The 27917-nt window shown below is 35.6% G+C and overlaps 1 protein-coding gene across 18 annotated transcripts in view; it reads left to right on the forward strand.

Moving 5' to 3' along the window:
- Positions 1-27917, forward strand: part of LOC101733947 (protocadherin gamma-B5) — a 249548-nt gene that overhangs the window by 78396 nt on the left and 143235 nt on the right. The window contains exon 1 of one of the 18 annotated variants that reach the window (XM_031898762.1): positions 36-2601. The exons of 13 other annotated variants lie outside the window; for them this stretch is intronic. In XM_031898762.1, coding sequence (XP_031754622.1) covers positions 166-2601 — 2436 coding nt within the window. In that variant the 5' untranslated portion in view covers positions 36-165. Of the gene's footprint in view, positions 1-35; positions 2602-6089; positions 8693-12076; positions 14625-18715; positions 21279-24300; positions 26799-27917 lie in introns of those variants that run through there. 4 more of the 18 variants (XM_031898768.1, XM_031898777.1, XM_031898776.1 and 1 more) reach the window with 4 other exon arrangements.

The raw sequence follows: 27917 nt of genomic DNA on the forward strand, positions 1-27917 counted from the left end.
CTTGTGCTACTCATTCCCTTCATTCACACTGCAGATCTGCAAGGAAGAAGGCAGACACTTTCTGGATTCTCTCATAAATTGGACATAACATATCTGAATACTATTACAAAAGAAGAGGATTACAAACTACATTTTCACTGTTCTAGAAAATTTCACATAGAGAAAATGGCTGAGATGAAAATCTTTCAAGCACAGACATACAAGGGAATCAGATGGCAAGTAATATTTTTATTCCTATTCTCATGGCTTTGTCATTCAGTCTCTGGGCAGCTTCATTATTCTATTGCTGAAGAATTAAGAAAAGATTCTGTTATTGCAAATATTGCAAATGATCTTGGCTTGGATATTAAGCAGCTTTCAACCAGAAGACTTCGTATTGTTTCACGTGTTTCAGAGAAATATTTTTCTGTAGATTCAGAAAATGGAAATTTATATGTTAAGGACAGGATAGACAGAGAGACTCTATGTGGGAAGGATACTACCTGCTTCCTAACCTTTGATGCTGTGGTTGCAAACCCTTTAAATGTCTTCACTGTTAAAATTAAAATTGAGGACATAAATGATAATCCTCCAGTTTTTTTCAATGATATTGTCACATTAGAAATGATTGAGCTTACTTTACCAGGGAAGCAATTTGTTTTACAAACTGCTGAAGACCCAGATATTGGCAGTAATTCTGTACAAACATATAAGCTCAGTGACAATCAGTATTTTACACTGAATGAAAAGACCAGCTCTGATGGCAGCAAGTTCCCAGAACTTGTGTTAGAGAGACCTCTAGATCGGGAGACAAAAAATATTCATGAGTTATTATTAACAGCCTCAGATGGGGGAACCCCAGTAAGGACTGGCACAGCTCTAATTAGGGTCATTGTTACTGATGCCAATGATAACACACCTGTATTTACACAAGAGGTGTATAAAGTGAGTATAAGTGAAAATACTCCAATTAACTCTACAGTGCTTCGTGTTAATGCATCTGATATGGATGAAGGTACAAATGCACAAATCACCTATTCCTTCAGCAGAACATCTGTAAACAGCCTTCATGCAAGTATGTTTAGCATCAATCCCACAAGTGGTGAAATTACAACAAATAACCTTTTGAATTATGAGGCAAAAAGGGATTATGAAATATCAGTACAAGCCAAAGACGGAGGAGGCTTTGTGGCCCATTCAAAACTATTGATAGAAATAACAGATGAAAATGACAATGCTCCTGAGATATCAATTACATCCTTATTTACCCCTATTCCTGAGGATACCACACCTGGCACTGTGATAGCACTCATTGAAGTTCATGATCAGGACTCTGAACAAAATGCAGAGGTCGACTGTCAGATATTGGGGTCAGCACCCTTTCAGCTAGTTTCATCCTCTGACAGATTCTATCGAATTATTACTTCAAGTGCCTTGGACAGAGAGAAAGCATCTTGGTATAATATCACAATCCTAGCTACCGACAGAGGATCTCCTGAACTTTCCAGCAGAAAATTCATCAGATTAGATATTTTAGATGTCAATGACAATCCACCAATATTTATAAAATCTGTCTATAATGTTTATTTACCAGAAAACAATTTACCTGGAGCCTCAATATACAGGATACATGCATTAGATCTTGATATGGGAGATAATGCTAAAGTTATTTATTCAATTTCCAACACCAATACAGAGGATTTTCCAATGTCTTCTTATTTTTCTATTAACATTGAGACTGGAGTTCTTTATGCTCAGCGATCATTTGATTATGAGCAGGACAAAGAGTTTCACATGCATATAGCAGCTAAAGATAATGGATCACCATCTCTGAGTAGCAATACAACAGTAATTATCCGAATAATGGATCAGAATGATAATGCACCAAAAATGTTATATCCGTCAATAGAAAGTGGAGATTCATCGCTGTTTGAGATGGTTCCTTTTACTTCAGTTGAAGGTTCTTTGATAACTAAAGTGGTTGCAGTGGATGCAGACTCTGGTCATAACTCTTGGCTTTCTTATCATTTCATACAAATATCAGAATCGTCCCCATTTAGCATTAATCAGCATACAGGAGAAATCAGGACATCCCGTGTACTTCAGGAGAAAGACGCTTTGAAGCACAAGGTTATCGTAATGATAAAGGATAATGGGCACCCAACTCTCTCTGTCACAGCTACAATAAACCTTGTTGTTGCTGATCATTTTCAGCAGCTTGTCCCCCAACTAAATAATGAGTTCACTCCTGATGATTCACCTTCAAATTTGCAAATGTACTTGGTAATTGCCCTTGCTCTAATATCTTTGCTGTTTATTTTAACAGTTCTTTTGGTGGCCATATCAAAATGCAAGGAATCAAAGCCTTCAACAACTTTTGGACCTCTAAGTACAAATTTTTATTCTCAAGTTGATCCCAGGATGCTCTCCAACTATAATGATGGTACACTGCCTTTTCCCTATTCATACAATGTTTGTGTGGCTTTAGAGTCATCTGAAAGTGATTTTACTTTCCTAAAGCCAAGTCAGAATGTTCCTGTAGACAATCTTATTGATGCCAATGATTCAGGACTTGGAAATGATAACATACAAGACACTTTGCCACCCAGTAATCCCATGCAGGTGAGTTTATCTGATTTCTGCTGTAATTGCAAAAATTACAAAAATATAGTTTTGAATAACAGGTTAACCCGTGTATATAGCTTCATACAATGTCATATAGTTTATTTTTTATAGTTTAATATTCCTTGACTAGATTAGCTGTACAATGTGTTTCAATTATTGTATAACTGACAAGATTGGAAACAGATATAACATTTTTCTGCTTTTATATTTTTACTATATAGATTAGCAAAATTATTCAGTAAGATTTAAATTTTGACATAGAATATACAGCAGAAGGTGAATGGAGAAGTGTTTCATACAGATGTGGGTATAGGCTTGTACTTGGGTGGATTTGGTACCTAGCAATGTCCCAAAGTATAAGCTAGTTTCCCTTCTTCTACAGAATCAGGTGTTGCATACCAATGCTTTGTTCCTATTGTGTCGTGGGTGCAGAATAGGAATGGTCACAATCATTTGTATAGCAACTGTTCCTCCTAAATCTCTTCTTGTTGCACCTAAGGGGCTTGGCTTTTTTAATCTAAATGTTGGTGCTGTACATGGTACAGCACTCTTGGCCATCTCAGAGAGTTGGTATATTGTTACCTGTGTGTTACCCATGTTTACAGACTGGTATCCCTATTTGTATTCTAATTCTAGGTGATGTACCCGGTGCTCAGCTCCTGGCCCTAGTGCTGTGCTGCTGCTGTTTGATTCTGCAGCTGTACCTTTAAATATGACTAAAAAGAGTGTCCAGAAGTGGTGTGCTATACCATTTAATTAAAATATTTGATGTTTGTGGCAGGTTTATTCTTAGGCCCAAAATTACATTTTATTAAGGCCTCTTTATTTGTTCAAGATGGCCCTGAGATCAAGTTCTCTGGTAGGCCCAAGTTGCCCCAGTCTGCGCTGAATCTGTTAAAGTCATATTTTCTGAATGTCAAGTCAAAAATGTTGGCAAACTGAAACGTGAGCACTTATGTATTTAAGTTATGAATTCATTTTTGGGTCAAGTAAAAACATGTAAAGTTTTGTACAATTTTACCAAATCTTAATCTTGACAAACGGGCACTCTGGGTGGCTAAGTAGTAGATGAGATTCAATATTGAAAAATGCATGGTTATGCAACTGGGAAGCAAAAATATGTAGGCCACTTATACCCTCATGTGTAATAAAAGATACTAAGTTTGCCCAGGTACAGTAATCCATAGCAACCAATAAGATGTTTGCATTTAAATACGGAACAGTAAATGGCACCTGCAGTTTGGTTGCTACAGGTTACTATAGGGCCTTTTATTACATAACCCACTTAATGTTATTATTTAAGGCAAAACCTTGATGGAGAAAGACCTAGAGGTAGATAATAAACTTGTCCATAGCAAGCAATGCCAGGCAGCAGCTGCAAATGCAAACAAGATTTTGAGCTGTATTAAAGGGTATAGATTTATAGGAGCTGAGGATCATATTCTAGAATATGCAATGTAGTTTTGGTCTGAAGTGCTCAGGCAAGATATTATTAAATTAGAAAGCATCCAAGAAGACATGGAAGGAGGACAACTAAGTTAGTAAAGGGTATGGAAAATCTTTCCTATGGAAAAGAGGTTCTATGTTAATATTCAAAAATGGATTTTCCAGTGAGAGCTGTGGAATATTCTCACTGAGTAAGTTGTTCTGGCAGATACAGTTGTTGAAGTCACCTTAGTACAAGGCTGACCCAGGGACTGGTCTGATTGCTATCTTGGAGCTGGGAAGTTGTGGAATATTCTCACTGAGTTAATTGTACTGGCAGATAGAGTTGTTGAAATCACCTTAGTACAAAGCTGATCCAGGGGCTGGTCTGATTGCTATCTTAGAGTCAGAAAGAATCCCCCCCCCTTAGGCAAATTGAAGTGGTTTTTCACCTTTGTATCAGGTAACAGTTAGGCAGGTTTCATTTAGACTGAATGTTTGAACTCTATGGACATGTATCTTTTTGTCAATTACTATGTTACATAACTGGTTCTTAAAATGTTTGCATCTGTATAACAAGCAACTATTTTACTGCCTGACAAGAAGCAATGAGTTTTATGTTGATTGAAAGTGGCCTCTTGCAGGAATATTGGAAAATAATCATAGGAAGGGCATGGTGCAATGGACAGCCTACCTACATTGTATTTCTTTCTACCCACCTTTTAATAAATTACCAGTCATATTTTTGTCTATCGTATATTGCTCGGGTTGCAACAACCTACAGTGGTATATGTCACATGACAGCACTGCAATGCTGCCTTTGTACAGTTTGAATTCAAGGAGAAATAGGCATTGTCCATTGGAATAAGGCAATGTTCTCTAGCAATAAGATTTAGTATGTATACTATGAGCAAACAAATACAAATCTAAAAACATACCTAGTCCTGTTGGCATGAAAGATTATGCTTTGTAAAAGACTTGTGTCATGGGCATAAGCCAGACATGTAAGATCTTTTTTAAGCTTTTTTGAGTTGGCACATTATTTAACATTGGAGCTACAGTACATCTATTTTATTTTTTTATAAATTAGCAAGTAAGTAAATGGTATAGAACCTGAGTGAACCTTATTTTGACTCCTGAGTGAACATTATTTTGTTCCTAAAAATGGAAGATACAATACATCTACCAACATCTACAATCCCCCATTGACATTGCCATAGAAAATGTTCTGACTTATTCTGTAAAAAGGTCCAGCCATTGGACCAGTTATACTTCTCTATATTTCTCTGTATTCAAGTCATAATGAAAGCTGTACTATCTATCTATCTATCTATCTATCTATTATCTATCTATCATCTATCTATTAACATTCATGTAACTTAGGTAGGTGCATTGTAAAGGCTGTAGTTCATTTATTATACAGGTAATTACACAAATGTTTTTCAATACAGTGTTACAAATAACATAATATATATTATAGTTATACTGTTTACTTAAGACAACAGGTCTTCCCATCTTGGTTTACAGACATAATCACTGTTGTGTGTGGCTTGTCTCTTTTTGCAGCTAATATTTTGGCATTAAAATATTCTCTTGTTTATATCATGTAGCCTGTTTGCCAACATCAGTTTTCAACAACCTACAGTCATATTTATTTTATTATAAAAACATTAAACCAATAATTCTGATCCGTAGGCAACTGTATGGTACATATGAAAAAGTATAGGTCTGTAGTAAAGTTCTGTGCCTCTTGGTTAAACTTTTTGACAAGACAGTCAGAGTACTAAAATACAAAAACAATATATTTTTCTGTTTATTTTTATACAGTGGGTATCCAGTTTGTTCTTAATATATAATAATATAAATATAAAATAAAATAAATGCAATAACAAAAGTCTAATACATTAAAAAGAAATTATTTACAAATGTTTTTAAAAAGTTCTTATATATAAGCTACACTGAATTATTTTGCAACAATGCAGTTCCCTATTTGCGCCTCAGAGCGCCGCTGTTCACCAAGAAGGAGAAAATGTGGAATTGAAGATACAGTGATATTCATTCTACTTGCTCACACTGCAGATCTGTTACAAAGGAAGGAAGACATATCTTGGATTTTACCATAAACAGTGGGCAGAAAATATGTATTTGTCCACTTATTAAGTGAAGTGAATCCTATATTTTTCTCTGGATTATACATGCTGTGCTTCTTACAGGGATTCTATATTATATTTTGAAAATGGATGAGAAGAAAACTCAGCTGAGCCACTATGGAATCAAATGGCAAGTAACATTTTGTATCCTATTCTCCATTCTTTGCTGTTCAGTCTCTGGGCAGCTTCATTATTCTATTGCTGAAGAATTGAAAAGAGACTCTGTTATAGCAAATATTGCAAAAGATCTCCAGTTAGATGTTAGAGATCTGACAGCCAGAAAGTTTCATATTGTTTCACGTGTTTCAGAGAAATATTTTTCTGTTGATTTAAGAAATGGTAATTTATATGTTAAGGACAGGATAGACAGAGAGACATTGTGTGGGGCAGCAACTGCCTGCATCCTAACCTTTGATGCAATGGTTGAAAGTCCTTTAAATGTGTTTAGTGTTAAAGTTGAAATCCAGGATATTAATGATAATCCTCCAAAATTTTTTCATGACACCATCACTTTAGAAATAATTGAATCAACCACACCAGGAACACAACTGGCTTTACAAAATGCAGAAGATCCAGATATTGGCATTAATTCGAAGATGACATATAGACTCAGTGACAATCAGTATTTCACACTGAGTGAAAGGATTAGCACTGAAGAGATTGAATTTCCAGAACTTATATTAGTGAAACCTCTAGATCGTGAAAGTCAAAATATCCATGAATTAATCCTAACAGCCTCAGATGGAGGAAACCCAGTAAGAACTGGCACTGCTTTAATCAGAGTCATTGTCACTGATGCTAATGATAATTTACCCGTATTTAATCAAGTTGTATATAAAGCAAGCATTAGTGAAAACACTCCTATCAATTCCACGGTTCTTATTGTTAATGCAACAGACAAAGATGAAGGTCTTAATGCACAAATCACATATTCCTTCAGCAAATCATCAGAAAATAGCCTTTATACCTCCATGTTTAGCATCAGTCCTACAAATGGAGAAATTAAAAGTAAAAGAACTTTGAACTTTGAAGAGAAAAGAAATTATGAATTGTCAATACAAGCTAAAGATGGTGGTGGTTTTGTGGCCCATTCAAAAGTATTAATAGAAATTGTAGATGAAAATGACAATGCTCCTGAGATGTCCATTGCCTCAATATCTACTCCTGTTCCTGAGGACTCTGCACCTGGCACTGTCGTAGCACTGATTGAAGTTTCTGACCAAGACTCAGAGGAAAATGGAGAAGTTGACTGTCAGATAATTGGCACTGCACCTTTCCAATTAGTATCATCTTCAGGGAGATTCTACAGAATTATTACCACAGGTCCCTTGGACAGAGAGAAAGTCCCTTGGTATAATATCACAATTCTGGCTACTGACAGAGGAGCTCCTCAGCTTTCCAGCAGGAAATTCATCAAACTGGATATATCCGATGTCAATGACAACCCACCAGTCTTTAGAAAATCTTTATATACCACATATTTGCCTGAAAACAATTTACCAGGAGCATCAATATATACAGTTCATGCAACAGATGTAGATAGTGGAGACAATGCAAAGCTTATTTATTCAATTTCAAATGCAAATACAGAGGATTTCCCAGTGTCATCTTATTTTTCCATTAATATAGAAACTGGAGTTCTATATGCTCAACGATCATTTGATTATGAACAACAAAAAGAGTTTCAAATGCAAATATTGGCTAAAGACAATGGATCTCCATCTCTATATAGCAATGCAACCCTTATTATCCATATAACAGATCAGAATGATAATGCACCAAAAATCTTGTATCCATCAACAGAAAATGGGGATTCAACATTCTTTGAGATGGTCCCTTTTGCTTCTGAGCAAGGTACTTTAATAACTAAAGTGGTGGCTGTGGATGCAGATTCAGGACATAACTCTTGGCTTTCTTATCATTTTATACAAGGGTTAGAACCATCTCACTTCACCATTAGTCAGCACACAGGGGAGATCAGGACATCTCATGTCTTTCAGGAGAAAGATATTTTAAAACATAAGCTGGTAGTAATGGTAAAGGACAACGGCAATCCTTACCACTCAGCAACTGTTACATTAAGCCTTATTGTGGCAGACCATTTTCAACAGGTGGTCCCCAAACATAGTAATCAGATCACTGATGAAGGTCCTCAATCAAGTTTACAATTGTACTTGATGATTGCACTTTCTTTGATATCATTGCTGTTTATTTTAACTGTTGTCTTGGTGGTTGTGTCAAAGTGTAAGGAGCCTAACCCTCCAGCTTTTGGATCTCTAAGCACAAATTTGTATCCTCAAGTGGATCCCAGTATACTCTCTAAGTTTAATAACGGGACTTTGCCTCTTCCATACTCCTACAATGTTTGTGTGGCTATGGATTCATCTGAAAGTGACTTTACTTTCCTAAAGTCAAATCTGAATGTTCCTATTGACAATCTTATTGATACTGAGGATTCAGGACTTGTGACTGAAAATGTAAAAGATATTATGCCACCCAGCAATGCTATGCAGGTGAGTTAATATTATACTCTATAAATAGAATTATTAAGAAGTAATAATTATCATATACTTTATATTAAGCATGCTTTCATAACTGTTAGACCATAAAATTCCTCTATTGCTTACTGAACTGTATGACCAACAGGCGATGTGCGTGGTGCCTGAAAGGATATTTTATATTATTACTCTTTCTTGTGATTGCTGTAATGTTGATCAAATTAATCAGAAAAAATAAGTGGGTTTATCACCATGATTGGCCATTTATTACTTACTTTCTGTTAGTCACAGTTTTTACTACAGTCAAAAAATTTCTGCAAGTGGCGGGGGTTGAATGGATGTCAGCATGTCCAAATATAAAACAATGGTGGATCAGGCCCTAAATAGTGTTGTTTTTAAATTAAAAGGTTGGGAAGTATGCAGTAATTTCATCTAAAATAACATTTCCATGGGAATCTGTTTGCCTGAACTAAATTACAGTAACATTTTTGAAAATATGTTATGTGATCAATTATTAGATTAAACATTTTAATGAAATCGCCTTATTTTTTTAATATTCTTTCTTTATTATTTTAATTAAACAGGGGAGGGAGGTACAGAAGAGAAGGGGAAGGGCAATGCAGAAGTGAATTATGACAAACAAGTGCTTATTGTTTGATATTTAGTTTATTACATTTAATAAGACCTTTCCCGATTTATAAAGCAACTAAATATGCATTTATTATATATTATGTTTAACATACATATTTTAAATATATTTTGTGTGTTTTTTGTATTAATATACCAGGGGAAAATGTGTGGATCTGTAAGCTAAATGCTTAAAAAAGTCTGATTCATTTGTTAAGGCAGGGTAGGGTTTAAAAAGCCCTCACTGTGAATTTTTCATACAATGAGAGATTAAGGCTACAGAGGTGTAAGACATTTTTTAGCTAAACCCTTATAGTGTTGTGTACACTAAAAAGCTATTATGGGATGTAAATATTTGTTGGGGCTATGTTGTTAGATGTTATGTTCTTTCAGGTTATGGAGTATATCCTGCCTTACCTGGAACTTAGAGTTTATTTTTGAAATATATTGACTAATGGCCTACTGGTTTTGCCTGCATTGTACTGACTTGATGATGTTCCTAGTAGTTTATATATAATACATAAAAGCAATAAATATCCTGTAAATTGTACCCTTATAAACGGGGCTTAGCGATGTCATCAGTTACAATCAGTGCTTAGTGATGTAATTTTGTTTGTATGACGCACTGAAACTTTTGAAGGAGGAGATTAGATTCACTTCTAGACTAGCGTTCCATGATCTGAATTTGTCACATGACCCACTGTTTCTCTTGGTGTCTTGTAGCATATTCTATGCTCTGTCAGGATATTTGTTTTTTTGCATTGTCTTTCCATTTACTGCTTTTAGCAAAAACTTACATTGTAAACTTTATTGGGCTGACAGATACTTAAAATGGAAATTTAGTGTGACTGCTATGTGTCAACAGTTGTTTTCTCATTAGGAGAAATAATTAGGATTGGCCCAATAAACTGCTGTGTGTGGAGTATGTTTGCCTGCTTCAGAACAGCACAAAACAAAACTCAAACAGTTGCTATAAGTGACATCACAATAAGTCATTTTAGATTAAAAAAAAAAATTATGTATTTGCATTGCTAAACTAAGGTATCATCTGTTCACGTTTGTAACTACATGGCTGGAGTACAATGGCATATTTGAGTAAAATAATGTCATTTGCTAAGTGTTGCCAGTATGGCAGCTCAGATACCAACTATTCAGATAAATAAAGCTCTCTGCAGAATGTTACCTCTACCAATATATTTGACTGAACATTAAGTTAAGTGTTAAGTAAGTTTACTATTCAACAATATTATAGTTTGTTTTCCCTAAAGTGTGTTTAGCATTAATAACAGTTGTAAGTCAATGTTTACCTCTGTAAGTTTGCACTGAAACTAAATATAATGTCAAAATACTAAAAAATATTTTCAAGGATTCTTGTGCAAATAGCCCTACAGCATTAAAGTGATAGAAGATATGACTGTTGTAATTGGCACAGCATTATTATTAGTGATGAGCAAATCTGTCCCATTTCTCTTTGGCGAAAAATTAACGAAACAACAGAAAAATTTGCGAAACGTTGAAAGATTCATGAAACGCAGGTATCCCAAGACTGTTTTTTACATCACAATTGCGCTTATTTTGACACGACCGCACCCATTTTTACACGACTATACCTATTTTTATGTGACTGCAATATTTTGTTTGACTCGCAACAAATTTTTCTGCGGCACATTGTCACTGAAGTTTTGCAAAACAATTCACCAATAGCAAAATGCGGAAATTTACTGCGAATCCATGCCTGGTAAAAAAATCATCACTCATCACTAATTATTATAATACAGAAATAATTATGTAGTGTATGCACATGTAAATATATATATATATATTTAAAAAACTGATTTTAAGCATGTGGAAGGTTTGTAGGTTTGTTTCTTTGTATCATCAATTATCTCTAGGAAAACCAAAATAAAGTTGAATGCAGGGCCAGAACTAGGGGTAGGCAGAAGAGGTAGCTGCCTAGGATGCAATGATGGGGGCGCTAGGTAGGTTCTTCCTTTGCCTACCCCAATGCCACCCTTTCTTGCCCCACACCACCGCCAATGCTTGACAAAGTGTGCTACCCCCATGATATAATCATATTTGTGCATTTTGGTGCATGCACGCGCAAGTGGGGGTAAGGGGGGCAGGCAAAAGCGATGTGGCTGCTGCCCATGGAATGGTATTTTACAATAAAATTGATACCATTGGAGGCTTACCATCCAATCAAGTATTTTACTTTACATGGCTTTATGGCATGCAGTAGACAGTAATTGCTGACTGGTTAGTGGGTATTCCAGGTGAATCCCATATGCTTTTCACCATCCACACCCACTGAGGGAGGCAGTACTGTCTTTAGAGAAAAAATCCACTCTTTAAGCTTTATTCCATGATAGCAAAGTGAAAATGGGGCCATATGTGCTCTTAGCTTAGTCCAAAACATTGTCAATGGGTTAAAATATTTTTCCGGGGACCTTGCATAGGTGCATTGTCAGATGCCCCTGACAGTCTTCACTTTATTTTATGCAGGAATGGCAGAGTTTCAAATCACTTGAAAATTCTGTATAATAGACTGAAACCAGCAAAAAATAAATGTATATAAATATACCAAATACTTATCTATCTATTCTAAAATGTTTGCATATTAAATAGTGAAAAAAAACTTATGTGAGATATGAAGAAATGGTTTGTTTGAAAACATAATTTCAGTTATGCAGTACCGCATTTGTGCCTCAAAGCGCCGCTGTTCACCAATAAGGAGAAGAACACGGAAACAAAATCTAGTGAAATTCCTACTATTCACTCACACTGCAGATCTGGAGAGAGAAAGACAGACATGTTTGGAATTTCTCAGGCTAGAATCTTCTGATATTCGTCTTTTTTTATATGCTGGGAAAAAATTGCACATCTAAAAGGAAACTGGATTTCTGGATTTAAAATGAAACCAACATACAAGAATATCAGATGGCAAGTAACAATTTCATTCTTATTCTCATGGCTTTATCATTCAGTCTCTGGGCAGCTTCATTATTCTATTGCTGAAGAATTAAGAAAAGACTCTGTTATAGCAAATATTGCAAATGATCTTGGCTTAGATACTAAGGAACTCAAACACCAAAGATTTCGTATTGTGTCACGTGTTTCAGAGAAATATTTTTCTATAGATTTAGAAAATGGTAACCTCTATATTAAGGACAGGATAGACAGAGAGATTCTGTGTGGGGCAGCACCTAACTGCTTCCTAACCTTTGATGCAATGGTAGCAAACCCTATAAATGTTTTTCCTGTGACAATTGAAATTCAGGATATAAATGATAATCCTCCTGTCTTTTTCCATGAAACTGTCAATTTAGAAATGATAGAGCTTACTTTGCCTGAAACTCGGTTTGTGTTACAAACTGCAGAGGATCCAGATATTGGCATTAATACTGTACAAACATATAAACTCAGTGACAACCAGTATTTTACACTAAGAGAAAAGACCAGCTCTGATGGCAGCACATTTCCAGAACTTGTTCTAGAGAAATCTTTAGATCGCGAGAAAGAGAACATCCTTGAGTTAATATTAACAGCCTTTGATGGAGGAAACCCTGTTAAAACAGGTACAATTTTAATCAGGGTTGTTATTACTGATGTCAATGATAATTTCCCTGTATTTTCTCAAGATGTATATAAAACCACTGTACATGAAAATATGCCAGTCAACTCAACAGTAATATCTGTAACTGCTAGTGACAAAGATGAAGGTACAAATGCCCAAATCACATATTCAGTTAGTAAAACAACAAATAATGCTCTTCATGTGTTTTCTATAAACCCATTTAATGGTGAAATTAAAATACAGAAACACTTGGATTATGAGGCAACTCAAAATTATGAACTGGCTATACAAGCAAAGGATGGAGGTGGCCTGGTTGCTCATTGCAAAGTACTGTTAGAAGTTATGGATGAAAATGACAATGAACCTGAGATCAATTTTGCCTCCTTATTTTCTCCAATTCCTGAGGACTCCATTGCTGGGACTGTAATAGCACTGATTGAGGTTCATGATCAAGACTCAGGAGAAAATGGAGATGTTGACTGTCACTTAACAGATTCTGCAGATTTTCAGTTAATATCATCAACTGGAAGGTTTTACAGAATTGTTACAACAAATAATTTAGACAGAGAAAGAACACCATTTTATAACATCACTATTCTGGCTACTGACAGAGGTTATCCACAACGTACAAGCAAAAAAATGATTGGAGTGGAAATATCTGATGTCAATGATAATGCACCATTATTTATAAAACCTACCTATGATGCTTTTTTGCCAGAAAACAATTTACCAGGAGCTTTAATATACAGCCTGCATGCAAAAGATCTTGATGTTGGAGACAATGCTAAAGTCACCTATTCAATTTTAAATACTAATACAGATTTTTCAGTATCATCCTATTTTTCCATTAACATAGAGACTGGAGTGCTCTATGCCCAGCGAACATTTGACTTTGAAGTCCATAAGGAATTTTTAATCCAAGTATTAGCCACAGACAATGGATCTCCGCCCTTGAGTAGCAATGCAACTCTAATAATCCATATAACAGATCAGAATGATAATACTCCAACAATTTTGTATCCACCAATAGAAAGCGGTGGCTCCACACTGTTTGAAATGGTTCCATTTGCCTCTGAACAAGGTTCCTTAATTACAAAAGTGGTTGCAGTGGATGCAGACTCTGGACATAATTCGTGGCTTTCTTTTCACTTTATACAACTGTCAGAAACATCTCCCTTTACCATCAGTCAACACACAGGCGAAATCAGGACATCACGTACCTTTCAGGAAAAAGATGTTTTGAAGTATAAATTGGTGGTCATGGTGAAAGACAATGGGCAACCACCTCTTTCTGCAACAGTTACTCTAAGCCTTGTAGTTGCAGACACTTTTCATGCAGTGGTTCCCAAACTCAAGAACAATTCCTCTAATGAAGATTCACAATCTAATATGCAATTTTACTTAGTTATTGCCCTAGCAGTGATTTCCTTGTTATTTATTATAACACTCATGATGGCTGTTGTGTCAAAGTATAAACAATCAAAATCTACTCCAGTATTTAGTTCCTTTGGCACAACTTTTTATTCTGATTCCAAGTTTCTTAATAACTATACAAATGCCCCTAATGGAACTTTGACTTTCCCTCAGCAATATAATGTATGTGTGGCTCTGGATCCAAGCGAAAGTGAATTTACTTTCCTAAAAGCAAATCAAAGCATCCCAACAGACAATCTTATTGATGCTGATGATTCTGGACTCAGAAATGAAAACATAACAGAAACTTTGCCTCCTAATTATTTTACTCAGGTGAGTATTTTTTTTTAAAATTTACATTGTGAATGTAGAATCCTTACATTGCTGTACATAAAATTGAATTGAGATTGAAAACAATACTATTTTAAAGAATACTTGAATACAATTAGACATTTACAAATAGTCTATAATCTTGTTTTAACAAAGAGATTGCAGAAACCAAGCACTAAACACTAAGGTGGCTGGGGTTGGAGTTCTGTGTACCATATACCTGTCCCACATGGAGCGACATTACTTCTAATTCCAAACTTGTACAGTTGCGTTACCTTTCTCTGACTGAAATGTGATTGTACATTACATCACAAGTTATTCATGTTTCATTGACTAGCGAAATGCGTTTGTTTGTGTGATTTTTTTACGCTAGCAACTTTTTTTTTACGTGACCATGCCCATTTTGGCATGACCACGCCCATTTTTATGTGACTATACCTACTTTGATGCGCCTATGACTTTTTTGACGCACAAAAATTTGGGAAACAACAGAAAAATTAGTTAAATGGTGAAAAAATTGTGCCCATTTGTTTGTCATGCAACTTTTTTGTTATACCCGACTCTTTTTGACACGGCCCCATCAATTTTGATGCGACCACACCTATTTTGGCACACCCACAACATTTTTGACGGACGCCTAATTTTTTTGATGCAAATTTTCTCCAATGCCAAAATGCTAAAATTCACTGCGAATCCATGCCTGGTGAAAAAATTCACTCATCACTAGTATTGACAGTTGTTTACACATTTTCCAAGAGAACATTTGCAGAAGGAAGGCTTACTTGTTTATTTTTGTGTCTGATTTTTACATTGACTTTGATGGGCTGTTTTGCTTCTTCTTTAATACTTTCCTGGTTTTGTTGTTATTATTTCTTATTATTCAAATGCAGTGTTAGAAAAAGCCATACGTTGTTCTGGATAACAAAGACATAATGCATTTAGTTGATGAGTTATTAAGTCAAGTCATATTTTCAAACTCAAGTTTTTCAAAGTGTTTGTAAACTCAAAGAATTTGAGATATTCAAGTTTTTTATTTAAACAAGTTTTCCTTATTAATAAATAAGCAAGAATTTGATATGTGAGTTTATTCAATTTAGAAAATCAAACTCAAATTCACAAACTCGAAAAATTAAATTATAAATAAGCCCATAAGTCTTGGTTATCATTTGGGGGGAAGGTTGTTAAAATTGTAGATACAATTTAGCAAAGTACCCATACTTCCTACAGTATTTCCTATACTTAATATGCAGCTCTTTTCTTCTTGATATTATGTCTGTTTTTTTTGCTTCATTCATTTAAACATTGCAGCTTTATTTGCAAACACCATTAACTATCTGTCATGTATCATTATTTGGTAATAATTTGGAAAGATTGTAAATTCTGGTAAAGTTGCCACTCTTCATTAGGAATCTAACAAAATGTCAGAGATGGTTAATATTAACAGGGAGGTACTCTAACCTCATTGTGATCAAGTAGCAGTTAAGCACATGTTATGAGGACAAAACGATTGAACTTGGTGGACCTATGTTTTTGACTGTGTAACTATTTAGCTATGTACCGTGTCTTATAAATATTATTTTCAACAGATGTGCTATAGAGCTTTTCCAGTTGATTTAAAACAATGGAGTCTGCAAGACTCCTTGTTGAATTGTTAAACATAATTATTTTAATAGTTTGTTACAGATGCTAAAACTTGTTAATTTTTTTGGAATCTGTAGTGAAAATAACAGTACAAGAACATCCATGCACAGCTACAAACAATGTTGTTTATTGTATACTTAACATTAGTGATGAGCGAATCTGTCCTATTTCACTTTGCTTTGTTTCACTTTGGTGAAACGCGAATCCAAATAATTTCACACATCACTACTTAACCATAGAAAATGATCAGGCTCACACACATCAACAGTCTTGGCTGTTTGCTTGTAATAGGTCACCCAAGCAATTATGTTTAATGGAAAGGTCAATTTTCTTTTAAGACAATAATTTGTTAAACCATTACTTTCCCATAGTACCGCCCATCTAACAAATAGTTACATAAGTAAATAAATCTGTAAGTAAATGTTGACTATTTACATGTATTTTTGTGCAAGTTGTGTTTTGGCACATGAACGGCTGCTGCTCTACCAGAGTAATAAAATATTTCTAAATGGCTACTGAGAAACACCAAAAATAGTACATTCACCCTAACAATTTCACATATTGCCTATGTGGGATTTCTCCTGAAGGTTTGGAAACTTACCTAGAACTGGGTTTTTATGAAAGGTCACATAAGCTTGGACCTATTTATTTTGAACAGATTTCTCATGCTTTAAAGTTGTATTAGTTGAAATCAAGTGCTTAATCTAGTGAAAGAGTGATGTAAGTGTGATAATCAATCATTTCTGTGTGTGTGTGTGTGTGTGTGTTTGTGTGTGTGTGCACTAGATCACTAGATATTGGTTGTGGTTTGTAAATGTCACTTTTTCATATTATTGGATGTTTGCATCAGATATCAGCAGTACATTTCTTACTTTATTTTCAACTGTGGGTTATTCACTTTATTTGGTTCTTTGATATTTATTTTTGAAAGTTTTTTTTCACTGAACAGAGAGTATTGATGTCATGCTTATGTCATTTGGCACCAGCACCCATGTAGATTGGGTCTTGTACACTGTGAGGCATGAGTGCTGAATTCATCATGAGTGTGAGTGCTAAATTCATCTTTGACAAAACCTGTGTTCTATATATACAGATGTATGGTAAACCATAACCAGCTAGGCACCTAGGCATCATTTGTATATCTGCCCCTGAAGTTGCTGGTTGTAATATCTAGGACTTTGTTATAACAGGGTGGTGCTTAAGCTGTTTTGTAGCACTGTTAAAAATGCCACATAAGCAAAAACGCCTTGTTTCTTATGAAATTGGTTTTCAGCTTTCTTTACTAAAGGAGCAGCTAATTCCTCACAGTCAGTTGCACATAAAACCACTTTCGTTAAAGGTATTTGCGTTAAAATGCACTCCTTTCACTTCTGTATAGTTGTGCTGCTTAGTCCTTCCTGCCCTCTGTTTTCAATTGAGCTTTGCTGCACCTATTGACTTATGGGAATCCTGGAGCTCCCGCCACTTCCTGACTAGTTGGTAGCTTCAGGATTCCCTCAGTTCCCTGCATCAGTCACTGCAGTTCAGTTGCACCAAAGGAATAGGGCACAAGTATCAATTACACAGCAAACTCTTTATATGGCACCAGCAAATACCAGAAATAAAAACCAGTGAACATCGGAAATGGCGCCAGGCAGATTCTGAGAATATTCGATTCAGCTGTGCTTCATTTGCAACACAGTAACAAATGAGCAGTTGCGTCATTTTGGTGAATCAGATGCAGTTGCTTTAGGCACAGTGCAATTGTGCCAAGCATGTTTCCTTCTACAATCTCAGTTATGCTGGAATTCTGGGAAAATGCTGTATTGTAGGAAAAACATGGCAATTGCTTTTGCTATTGCACTTGGCTCACTGCACTTTCAGCCATACATGTGCCCTATCTCTTTAGTTCTTACTTCTGTATCACCAATTTGATTTCAAATCAACTGATTAGTAGTTCCTATTAAACGTTCAGAATCTTATAGGGGTCTTACACTTGTGATCCTCAAATTTTCCTAATAACGGTTTGTTTTTACAACAATATAAAAAGAGCATAACATAAGATGATCTTATGGTATTGAAAACATTTTGAATTAATCATCAAGCAATATCAATACATTGTCCACCTTATATGACAATACAGATACATAAGTGATAGTGTATGCCAAACTCACCTTGACTTGCAGGAACATATTATTTACAGAGTTTTTGAGCAGTTGAATAGTTTAGAGCATATCTCAGTCATTTTCTGCTACACATATAAAGCTTTCCTAAAAACGATTCCATTTATTACTACTGGCCAGGATTTATAAAGTAAATTGAGAATGAGCACAATTTGTACAAACATGAAGGGTTATCTATGTATGTGTTAGCTGCAGTACCACAATTGTACCTCACAGCGCCGCTGTTTACTAATAAGAAACTAGAAATGAAGATCCACTGGCCACTTCCATAAGGCAGAACCTAAACAGATTTACACAGAGCAACTGAAAAACCTTGTCAGAGACTCTGAGTCTGCTGATGGTCTCACAGAGAAGAGGATTTTGCCTTTTTTATATGTCTGCAATTGGATTATAAATATAGAAAGACATTTCTATTTGGATATCTCAAATTCAAAGGAGAGCTAAAATGAAAATCCAGCAAGCAGAGACATACAATGGAATAAGATGGCAAGTAATGTTTTCTGTATTCTTTTCATTTCTATGTCATTCAGTCTGTGGGCAGCTTCAGTATTCCATTTCTGAAGAAATGCAAAAAGGTTCATTAATTGGAAATTTAGCAAAAGATCTTGGGTTGAATATTAAGGAGATTGCATTTAGGAAACTTCGTATTGATTCTGATATTTCAGATAAATATTTCAAAGTAAATGTAGAAAATGGCAACCTATATGTTGCAGACAGGATAGACAGAGAGGCTCTGTGTGTGACAACAGAGGAATGCTTTCTAACCTTTGATGCAGTCATAGAAAATCCCCTAAATGTATTTCATGTGAAAATTGATATCAAGGATATAAATGATAATCCCCCAACATTTGCTCATGAAATAATTGAGCTACAAATGAGTGAAAACACACTACCAGGAGCCAGGTTTGCTTTAGAAAAGGCTGAAGATCTTGATGTGGGAAAAAATTCTCTGGAGAGTTATAAACTCAGTGCAAATAAACATTTTGTACTAACAGAAAGGACCAGCTCTGACACCAGTACAATTCCAGAACTTGTATTAGAGGCTCCTTTGGATCGTGAAACAGAAAGCATCCATGAATTAGTGCTCACAGCATTTGATGGTGGAAGCCCTGTGGAAACTGGTACAGCAATAATTAAGATTATTGTTTCAGATTTTAATGATAATGCTCCTATATTTACTCAAGAGGTGTACACTGTGAGTTTGAATGAAAATATCCCAGTGAATTCTACTATTCTTCGTGTTAGTGCTAATGATAAGGATGAAGGAAGCAACTCACAAATCACATATTATTTTGCTGCTTCATCAAAACAGGCCATGAATACATTTATCATTGATTCCATCAGTGGTGAAGTCAAAACTAAAGAAAATTTGGATTTTGAAAAAATAAAACATTATGAAATATCTGTACAGGCAAAGGATGGTGGTGGCCTAGTCTCCCATGCCAAGATACTTATACAAATCATTGATGAAAATGACAATGCACCAGGGATAACAATTACATCAATAAATACCCCAATCTCTGAGGACTCTGCACCTGGCACTGTGGTAGCATTAATTAAAGCCCATGACCTTGATTCTGGAGAAAATGGTGAAGTTGACTGTGAGATTATAGGCACAGTACCATTTAAATTACTGTCATCATCTGGAAATTTCTACAAAATTGTTACAACAAACTCCTTGGATAGAGAGAAAAGTCCATATTACAACATCCCAATTCAAGCAATAGACAGAGGTTCCCCACCACTAACAGCTAAGAAAATCATCAGGTTAGATGTTTCTGATATAAATGATAATTCACCTCTGTTTGAAAAACTGACCTATGTTGCCTATGTACCAGAAAACAATCAGCCAGGAGCCTCAATATACAGTATCCAAGCAATAGATAAAGACACTGAAGAAAATGCTAAACTCACCTATTCCATTATCAGCAGCAACACAGAGGAACCTTCTTCAGCCTCTTATATTTCTATTAATCCCGTGACTGGTATTATCTATGCACAACAATCATTTGATTATGAGCAGGAAAGAGAGTTTCAAATCCAGATCATGGCCAAAGACAATGGTTCCCCATCTCTGAACAGCAGTACAAATCTAAGGATTTGTATTGTAGATCAGAATGATAATTTCCCAACAATTCTCTATCCATCAGGAGATGTTGGAGGTTCTGCAGCATATGAGATGGTTCCTTTCTCCTCTGAACAAGGGACTTTAGTGACTAAAGTGGTGGCAGTAGACATTGACTCAGGCCACAATGCTTGGCTCTCTTATCATTTTTTGCAAGATGCAGAAACATCACATTTTATCATTGATCAATATACAGGAGAGATCAGAACATCTCGAGTTTTCCAAGAAAGAGACGTTTTGAGGCACAAAGTTGTGGTGATAGTAAAGGACAATGGGACACCCTCTCTCTCAGCCACTGTTACACTGACTCTTGTAGTTGCTGATAATTTTCAGCATGTGATTCCTGAGATTAAGAACCAACCCATGAAATCAGACTCTCAGTCAAACATGCAGATTTACTTGGTCATCGCCATAGCACTGATCTCTTTTCTTTTTATGTTGACTGTGGTTTTTGTGATCATATCAAGATACAGAGGATCAAAATCTCCAGCATCATTTAGTTCAATGAGTGCTTATCCTCAAATTGATCCTAGATTTATTTCTCAGTTTAATACTGGTACCTTGCCCCTACCATACTCTTATGATGTCTGTGTCACTCTTGATTCAAGTGAAAGGGATTTTGCTTTCCTGAAACCTCATCACAATGTCCCAGTAGAAAGCTTAATTGATGCTGATGATTCAGTATCTGGAAATGAAAACTTGACTGCTCCAGCTGCTGGCATTGTGCAGGTGAGTCATTAAACTAAAGTTTTGTTTTTAACTACCGTATATACTCGAGTATAAGCCGATCCGAATATAAGCCGAGGTACCTAAGTTCACCTTCAAAAACTGGAAAAACTTATTGACTCGAGTATAAGCCTAGGATGGGAAATGCAGCAGCTACTGCTAAGTTTTAATAATAAAAATGAATACCAATAAAATTACATTAATTGAGGTATCAGTGGGGTATATGTTTTTCAATATTTATTTCAAAGAAAAACAGTAAACTAGCTCTGTAAGTGAAGAAGAGGGTCAACAAAAACAATATGAGTACTAACCCACGCTCATTACACATTGGCAACCTGGCAGCAGACCCGGTCCCAGAGGACACATAAGGGGAAATAAGTACTGCTAGTGGGAGTGGGCCAGGGCACTGGAGAGTCTGGTTGCGGTTGGCCTAATTTGCACACAAAGGACAGAGGGTGCTAGTTTGGAGGGACCCATGGCACCCAACTCGAGTATAAGCCGAGGGTGACTTTTTCAGCACATTTTGGGTGCTGAAAAACTAGGCTTATACTCGAGTATATACAGTATGGGATTCTCAATGGTCTGAATTTTTAGTAATTTTATAATTTGCTATAATTTGAAAACCATGACTCTTAATGCATTAAAGTCAGTGGGTGTTTGTGAAACAATTCACCAATGGCGATATTCAGAATTTTGCTGCAAATCCATGCCTGTTGAAAAAAATAGCTCATCACTAATTTTAATGGTTTTTATTATCATATTTCCAAAGTAATACTTTTAAAGTCACTTTATATTGTGCAAAATGTTGTGGTTGTTATATAGTAGCAAATATTTCATAACTACATATGTATACATTATTGTAGATTGTGTGTAATACTGAAGGCTGAAAGATATAGAATAATGTGCCCCCAGTGGATTATTATGTGCATATAAAAAATATTTCTGTCTTTATCATTGTGGAAGTTCAAGCTGTCTTTTAATACTCTTATCCTGTATATTTGAATGGAAGAGCCATGGATGCAAATCCATGGCAAAAATGCATTGGGCCTGCTTACATGTTTTTTGGTTTGTAATATACTAACCTCTGACATTTTATTTCATCAATTTAAAAGAAGATAATACCTATCATGCCTGTTGTCTTGGCAAAGTCTACAACCTACCCCCATATATGGTTCCAAAACATCTTTATATATCTATCAGCCTGTGTGTAACCACCCCAGGCTTATGATTACACTGGGCCATATAAGCACTCCACTGGTTATGGGTTTGGATTGCTCCCCATGTGATTTAATTGCTGTCCAGAAGGTAAAATGATTATTCCAGCATGCATTGGTCCATTACATGGCCACCTGGCTTTCTATGTATGGCAAATGTCACTGTGTGATGGTTGTGTTTGTTTAGCTCTATGCTTTGGTGAGTGCCAGATTTTAGAAATGTTTACTTAATAAGTTTAATGTCGATTAGCCTCTTGTGACTATACTGAATGCTGCCAGTGAATAGTATGCGAATTTACTTTTTCTGACCCTTAAATTATATTTTGGTTAGCATACCAGTGTTGCTTGGTCCTTAGTCCTCCATAATGAAAATTGTATTGGGGGCTTAGAAACACTGAAAGCGCAATACAAGAACCTTTAAATCACATGTCCTTTAGGGTCACTAACACCGCTCAACATATTGCTTTTTTCCTTAGTTTGTTATATTAGACTAAGAGTGATAGCCTGTTACCTACATACTCTCTACACATATTCCTGATTGCCATGAATACATTCCCCATTATCCACCATTTCATCAATGTATTTTCTATGGGGCGTCAATACTAATATCTTTTCTGACTTTAAGTGGGAAGGAGGCATTATTTTGCAATCCAGATATTGCATTGCAGTTCAATAAAGTTCAGAGGGGATATTCTCCAGCAGTAATTACACAATTTTACACATAGTTGCTTGGATTTGATAAGAGGAAGGTATTATATCTTGTCTGACTTACAGTGTCACAATTATTTTTATAATATTCATAATTAAATATTTCACTGTGTTAACATTTGTATTACAAATGGGCAAAACCATTACCAACAAAAAAATAAACATTCTAATGTGGGTATTGATATCTGTCATTGCTTATGTCAAACAGCAGTTCCGTGGTGTTAAAACTTGTACACACATTGTACTTGAAAAGAGTAAATGCCAGATAAAGTCATATCAGATTTTAATGTAAAGGTAATGGGGCTTATTTCTAATGTGGAAATTCTTGTCAAAAATGCAAATATACGGTATGAACTAGTATTTTCTCAAACCTCAAGTAGTCGGGGTTTTATGAAAAAAAACAAACGCAAAAAGCCGGCAGAAAAAAAACTCAGCAAGTTAAACCTAGTGAGGTTCTATAAAAGTCATTGGGAATTGTATCTAACAACTTTATTCATATTTCCAGTTTATTAAAATATTCAAGTTATTCATCCCCATTGAAATGAATGGAACAATGTGATTCTTACTTTTGTTTTTTCTGTGAAAAAACAAGGCTGTGAATATTTTGTCTCATTTGTTTCAATTTTTTTGACAATTGCATTTTTCCCTCAACCTCAAAATCGAATAAATTGGCTTATATGTCATATTTTTCCTTTAATGCTATTGTGGACACCCTTCGTATTCTTCCTTTATTTATATGTCTGTAACCAAATTATGGATGCCATTTTTCCTGTGATTTTTGTGTTTTTATACTGGAAAAGGATTAATGATTATGTACATACATTCAAACGTTTTCATTTGATAAGACTAAAATTTTAATTTAAATTTTTTTTCCTGTACATATAATAACTGTTTTTGGCTATTTGTGTTGCATTATTACATTAGTATAGCACTAGTGATAAGAAAAATGTAGAAATTGTTGTGATTTTTATAGATGACGCTTGGTTTTGGAATTAGTCTGCAGTACCTCAGTTAAACCTCACAGCGCCGCTGTTCACTAATATGAAAACAGTGGAAATCTTTTGGACACTTACTAGGCACAACCTAGAAATACCATTCATATTTTCTAAGCATTCTAACAAGGCAGAGGACAAAGCAAGCAGGAAGATTCATTTTGGATATATCACCTATGTTTTTACAAAGATTGGCTGCAATGAAGATCCAGCAAGCACAGACATACAATGGGATCAAATGGCAAGTAGTATTTGCTATTTTCTTTTCTTGTCTATGTCAGTCAGTCTGTGGGCAGCTACAATATTCAATTTTTGAAGAGATGCAAAAGAGCTCATCAGTTGGTAATTTAGCAAATGATCTTGGACTGAATATCAAGGAAATAGCTGTAAGAAAACTTCGCATTATATCTCGATTTTCAGAAAAGTATTTCAGTGTCAATTTAGAAAATGGCAACCTTTATGTTGCAGAAAGGATAGACAGAGAGGCTCTGTGTGGCACAGCAGAGGATTGTTTCCTAACATTTGATGCTGTGATAGAAAATCCCCTAAATGTTTTTCATGTAAGGATTGATATCAAGGATATAAATGATAATCCCCCAAGATTTGCTCATGAAATAATTGAGCTAGAAATGAGTGAATACACACTACCAGGAGCTCTGTTTGCTTTAGAAAAGGCAGAAGATCTTGATGTGGGAACAAATTCTCTTAAGAATTATAAATTAAGTGCAAATAAACATTTTGTACTATCAGAAAGTACCAGCACTGACAGCAATACAATCCCAGAACTTGTACTAGAGACTCCTTTAGATCGTGAAACAGAAAATATTCATGAATTAGTGCTCACAGCATTTGATGGTGGAAACCCTGTGCAGACTGGGACAGCTCTCATTAGGATTACTGTTACAGATTTTAATGACAATCTGCCTGTGTTTAGTCAAGCAGTATACAAAGTTAGCATAAATGAAAATATCCCAATTAATTCTACCATTCTTTATGTCAGTGCAAATGATAAAGATGAAGGTATCAACTCACAAATCAGATACTATTTTAGTACATCATCGAAACAGATCCTAAATACATTTATCATCAATTCTATAAGTGGAGCAATTATGACTAAAGAAAATTTGGATTTTGAAAAGACAAAACAATATGAAATATCTGTGCAGGCAAAGGATGGTGGTGGCCTAGTCTCCCATGCCAAGGTATTAATCCAAACTTTAGATGAAAATGACAATGCTCCTGAGATATCAGTTACCTCAATAACTACCCCAGTCTCTGAGGATTCGCCATCTGGCACTGTGGTAGCATTAATTGAAGCGCATGATCTAGACTCGGGAGAAAATGGTGAGGTTGACTGTCAGATCATAGGTACAGTTCCTTTTAAATTGTCATCATCTTCTGGGAATTTCTATAAAATTGTAACAACAAGCACCTTGGACAGAGAAAAAAGCCCCCACTATAGTATCACCATTCTAGCTACGGACAAAGGCTCTCCACCACTTACTTTTAGGAAAACCATCACATTGGATGTTTCAGATATCAATGACAATCCACCTGTATTTAAATATCCAAACTATCTTGCATATATACCAGAAAATAATCAACCAGGAGCCTCAATATACAGCATCCAAGCAATAGATAACGACAGTGAAGAAAATGCTAAGCTCATCTACTCCATTATCAACATGAATACTGGGGAGCCATCTCCATCGTCTTATATTTCCATTAACCCAGTAACTGGAGTTATTTATGCTCAGCGCTCATTTGATTATGAGCAGGACAGAGAATTTCAAATCCAAATTATGGCAAAAGACAATGGATCTCCACCTCTGAACAGCAGTGTAATTGTGACAATATGTGTCACTGATCAAAATGACAACTCACCATTAGTTCTTTATCCATCGGCTGATGCTGGTGGTTCTGCAGCATATGAGATGGTTCCTTTCTCCTCTGAACAAGGGACTTTAGTGACTAAAGTGGTGGCAGTGGATGCTGACTCAGGCCACAATGCTTGGCTCTCTTATGATTTTTTGCAAGACTCTGAAACATCATATTTCGTCATTGATCAATATACAGGAGAGATCAGAACATCTCGAGTTTTCCAAGAAAGAGACATTTTGAGACACAAAGTTGTGGTGATAGTAAAGGACAATGGGACACCCTCTCTCTCAGCCACTGTTACACTGACTCTTGTAGTTGCTGATAGTTTTCAGCATGTGATTCCTGAAATTAGTAACCAACCCATGAAATCAGACTCTCAGTCAAACATGCAACTCTACTTGGTTATCGCCATAGCACTGATCTCTTTTCTTTTTATGCTGAGCGTGATGATTGCCATCATATCTAAGTATAGAGAATCAAAATCTCCAGCATCATTTTGTTCACTCAGCACATATCCCCAAACTGATCACAGGTTTCTTTCACAGTTTAATAATGGTACTCTACCGCTACCATACTCATATGATGTTTGTGTAACTCTGGACTCCAGCGAAAGGGACTTTGCTTTTTTAAAACCTCATCCCAATGTCCCAGTTGAAAGTTTAATTGATGCTGATGATTCAGGAATTGGAAATGAAAAAGACATTGCACCTGCAGCTGGCATTGTGCAGGTGAGTCTTTGTTTTAGTATTTGTGAATATGGCTAAAAGTCAAATTTGACAGCTAATCTGTAATTGCATGATTATCCATTTAGATTACAAATCACTTGTAATTTAGAACAATACAGCAGTATAACTTTCATCTAGGTTTCCTATGGTCACAAGTGATAGCAATATTGTTACCATTAGTTTTAATGTAATGGGATCTGCATATCCTATCCTGCATATTTTTCTTTTTAGCACAATGTAGTGTAGCTCTGGGAGAACATTGATAATACATTTTTTTGATTGTTTGCAGTCCCTTCTTTCTTTTTAGTGTTAATGCTATTATATGGCTAGAATACAGTACATATTGGTTTTTTACAGATACTTTCCAGTCACTTGAGGAGATTTGCACAATACAGTGAATGATGTGGTAATTTTTTATCAATCTGACAATCCCAAGTAGATGAGTTATAAATATTCATTTTCCCTTAACATTTTGTAGATTTTGTCATGACAAGGATTACTTTCCTGATGGATGGTCCCCTATTTTTTCCAGAAATAAGAACCTCAGAGTGTCTCTGTGCTGGGAGTGCCTGTAATATTAGAGTAAGCAATTACTGCTGTCATAAAACAATTTGTGATGACATTTTAACACAATGGGCTCATTTAATATGAGGTGGGTACAGTGGTAGGCACCATAATGGGCACACTGTTGCATACATTGAAACAATATACACCTAGGGGCACATTTACAAAAGCACAAACGCTCCCAGCGTATTTTCGCCGATTTTTTCGGGCGTTCGCACAACTTTTTACGCTGCATGACTTTTTTGGATGTTTGCACGAAAAAATCGGAAAGGTTTTACCGCTGTTTACAATTGTTCGGTACGAAAATTTCGTGACTTTCGGATCGCCAATACGATATTATCGTGACTAATACCATTTTTTCGTAAGCATTTTCATGATATTTACGATCTTACAAAATTTTCATTTCCAATACGATTTTTTCCCATTCGTGATTCGGATTCGTGGATTAGTAAATGTGCCCCCTAGTGTTAGATGCATTGAGCATTGGGGCAAGGGTGCCCTGTACTTAACATCCTGCTAGAACAGACATTCTGCTGTGTGTTGTTCCTGTAGGTGATG

The sequence above is a fragment of the Xenopus tropicalis genome, chromosome 3, assembly GCF_000004195.4.
Source record: "Xenopus tropicalis strain Nigerian chromosome 3, UCB_Xtro_10.0, whole genome shotgun sequence".
In the NCBI taxonomy this organism is placed as follows: domain Eukaryota; kingdom Metazoa; phylum Chordata; class Amphibia; order Anura; family Pipidae; genus Xenopus; species Xenopus tropicalis.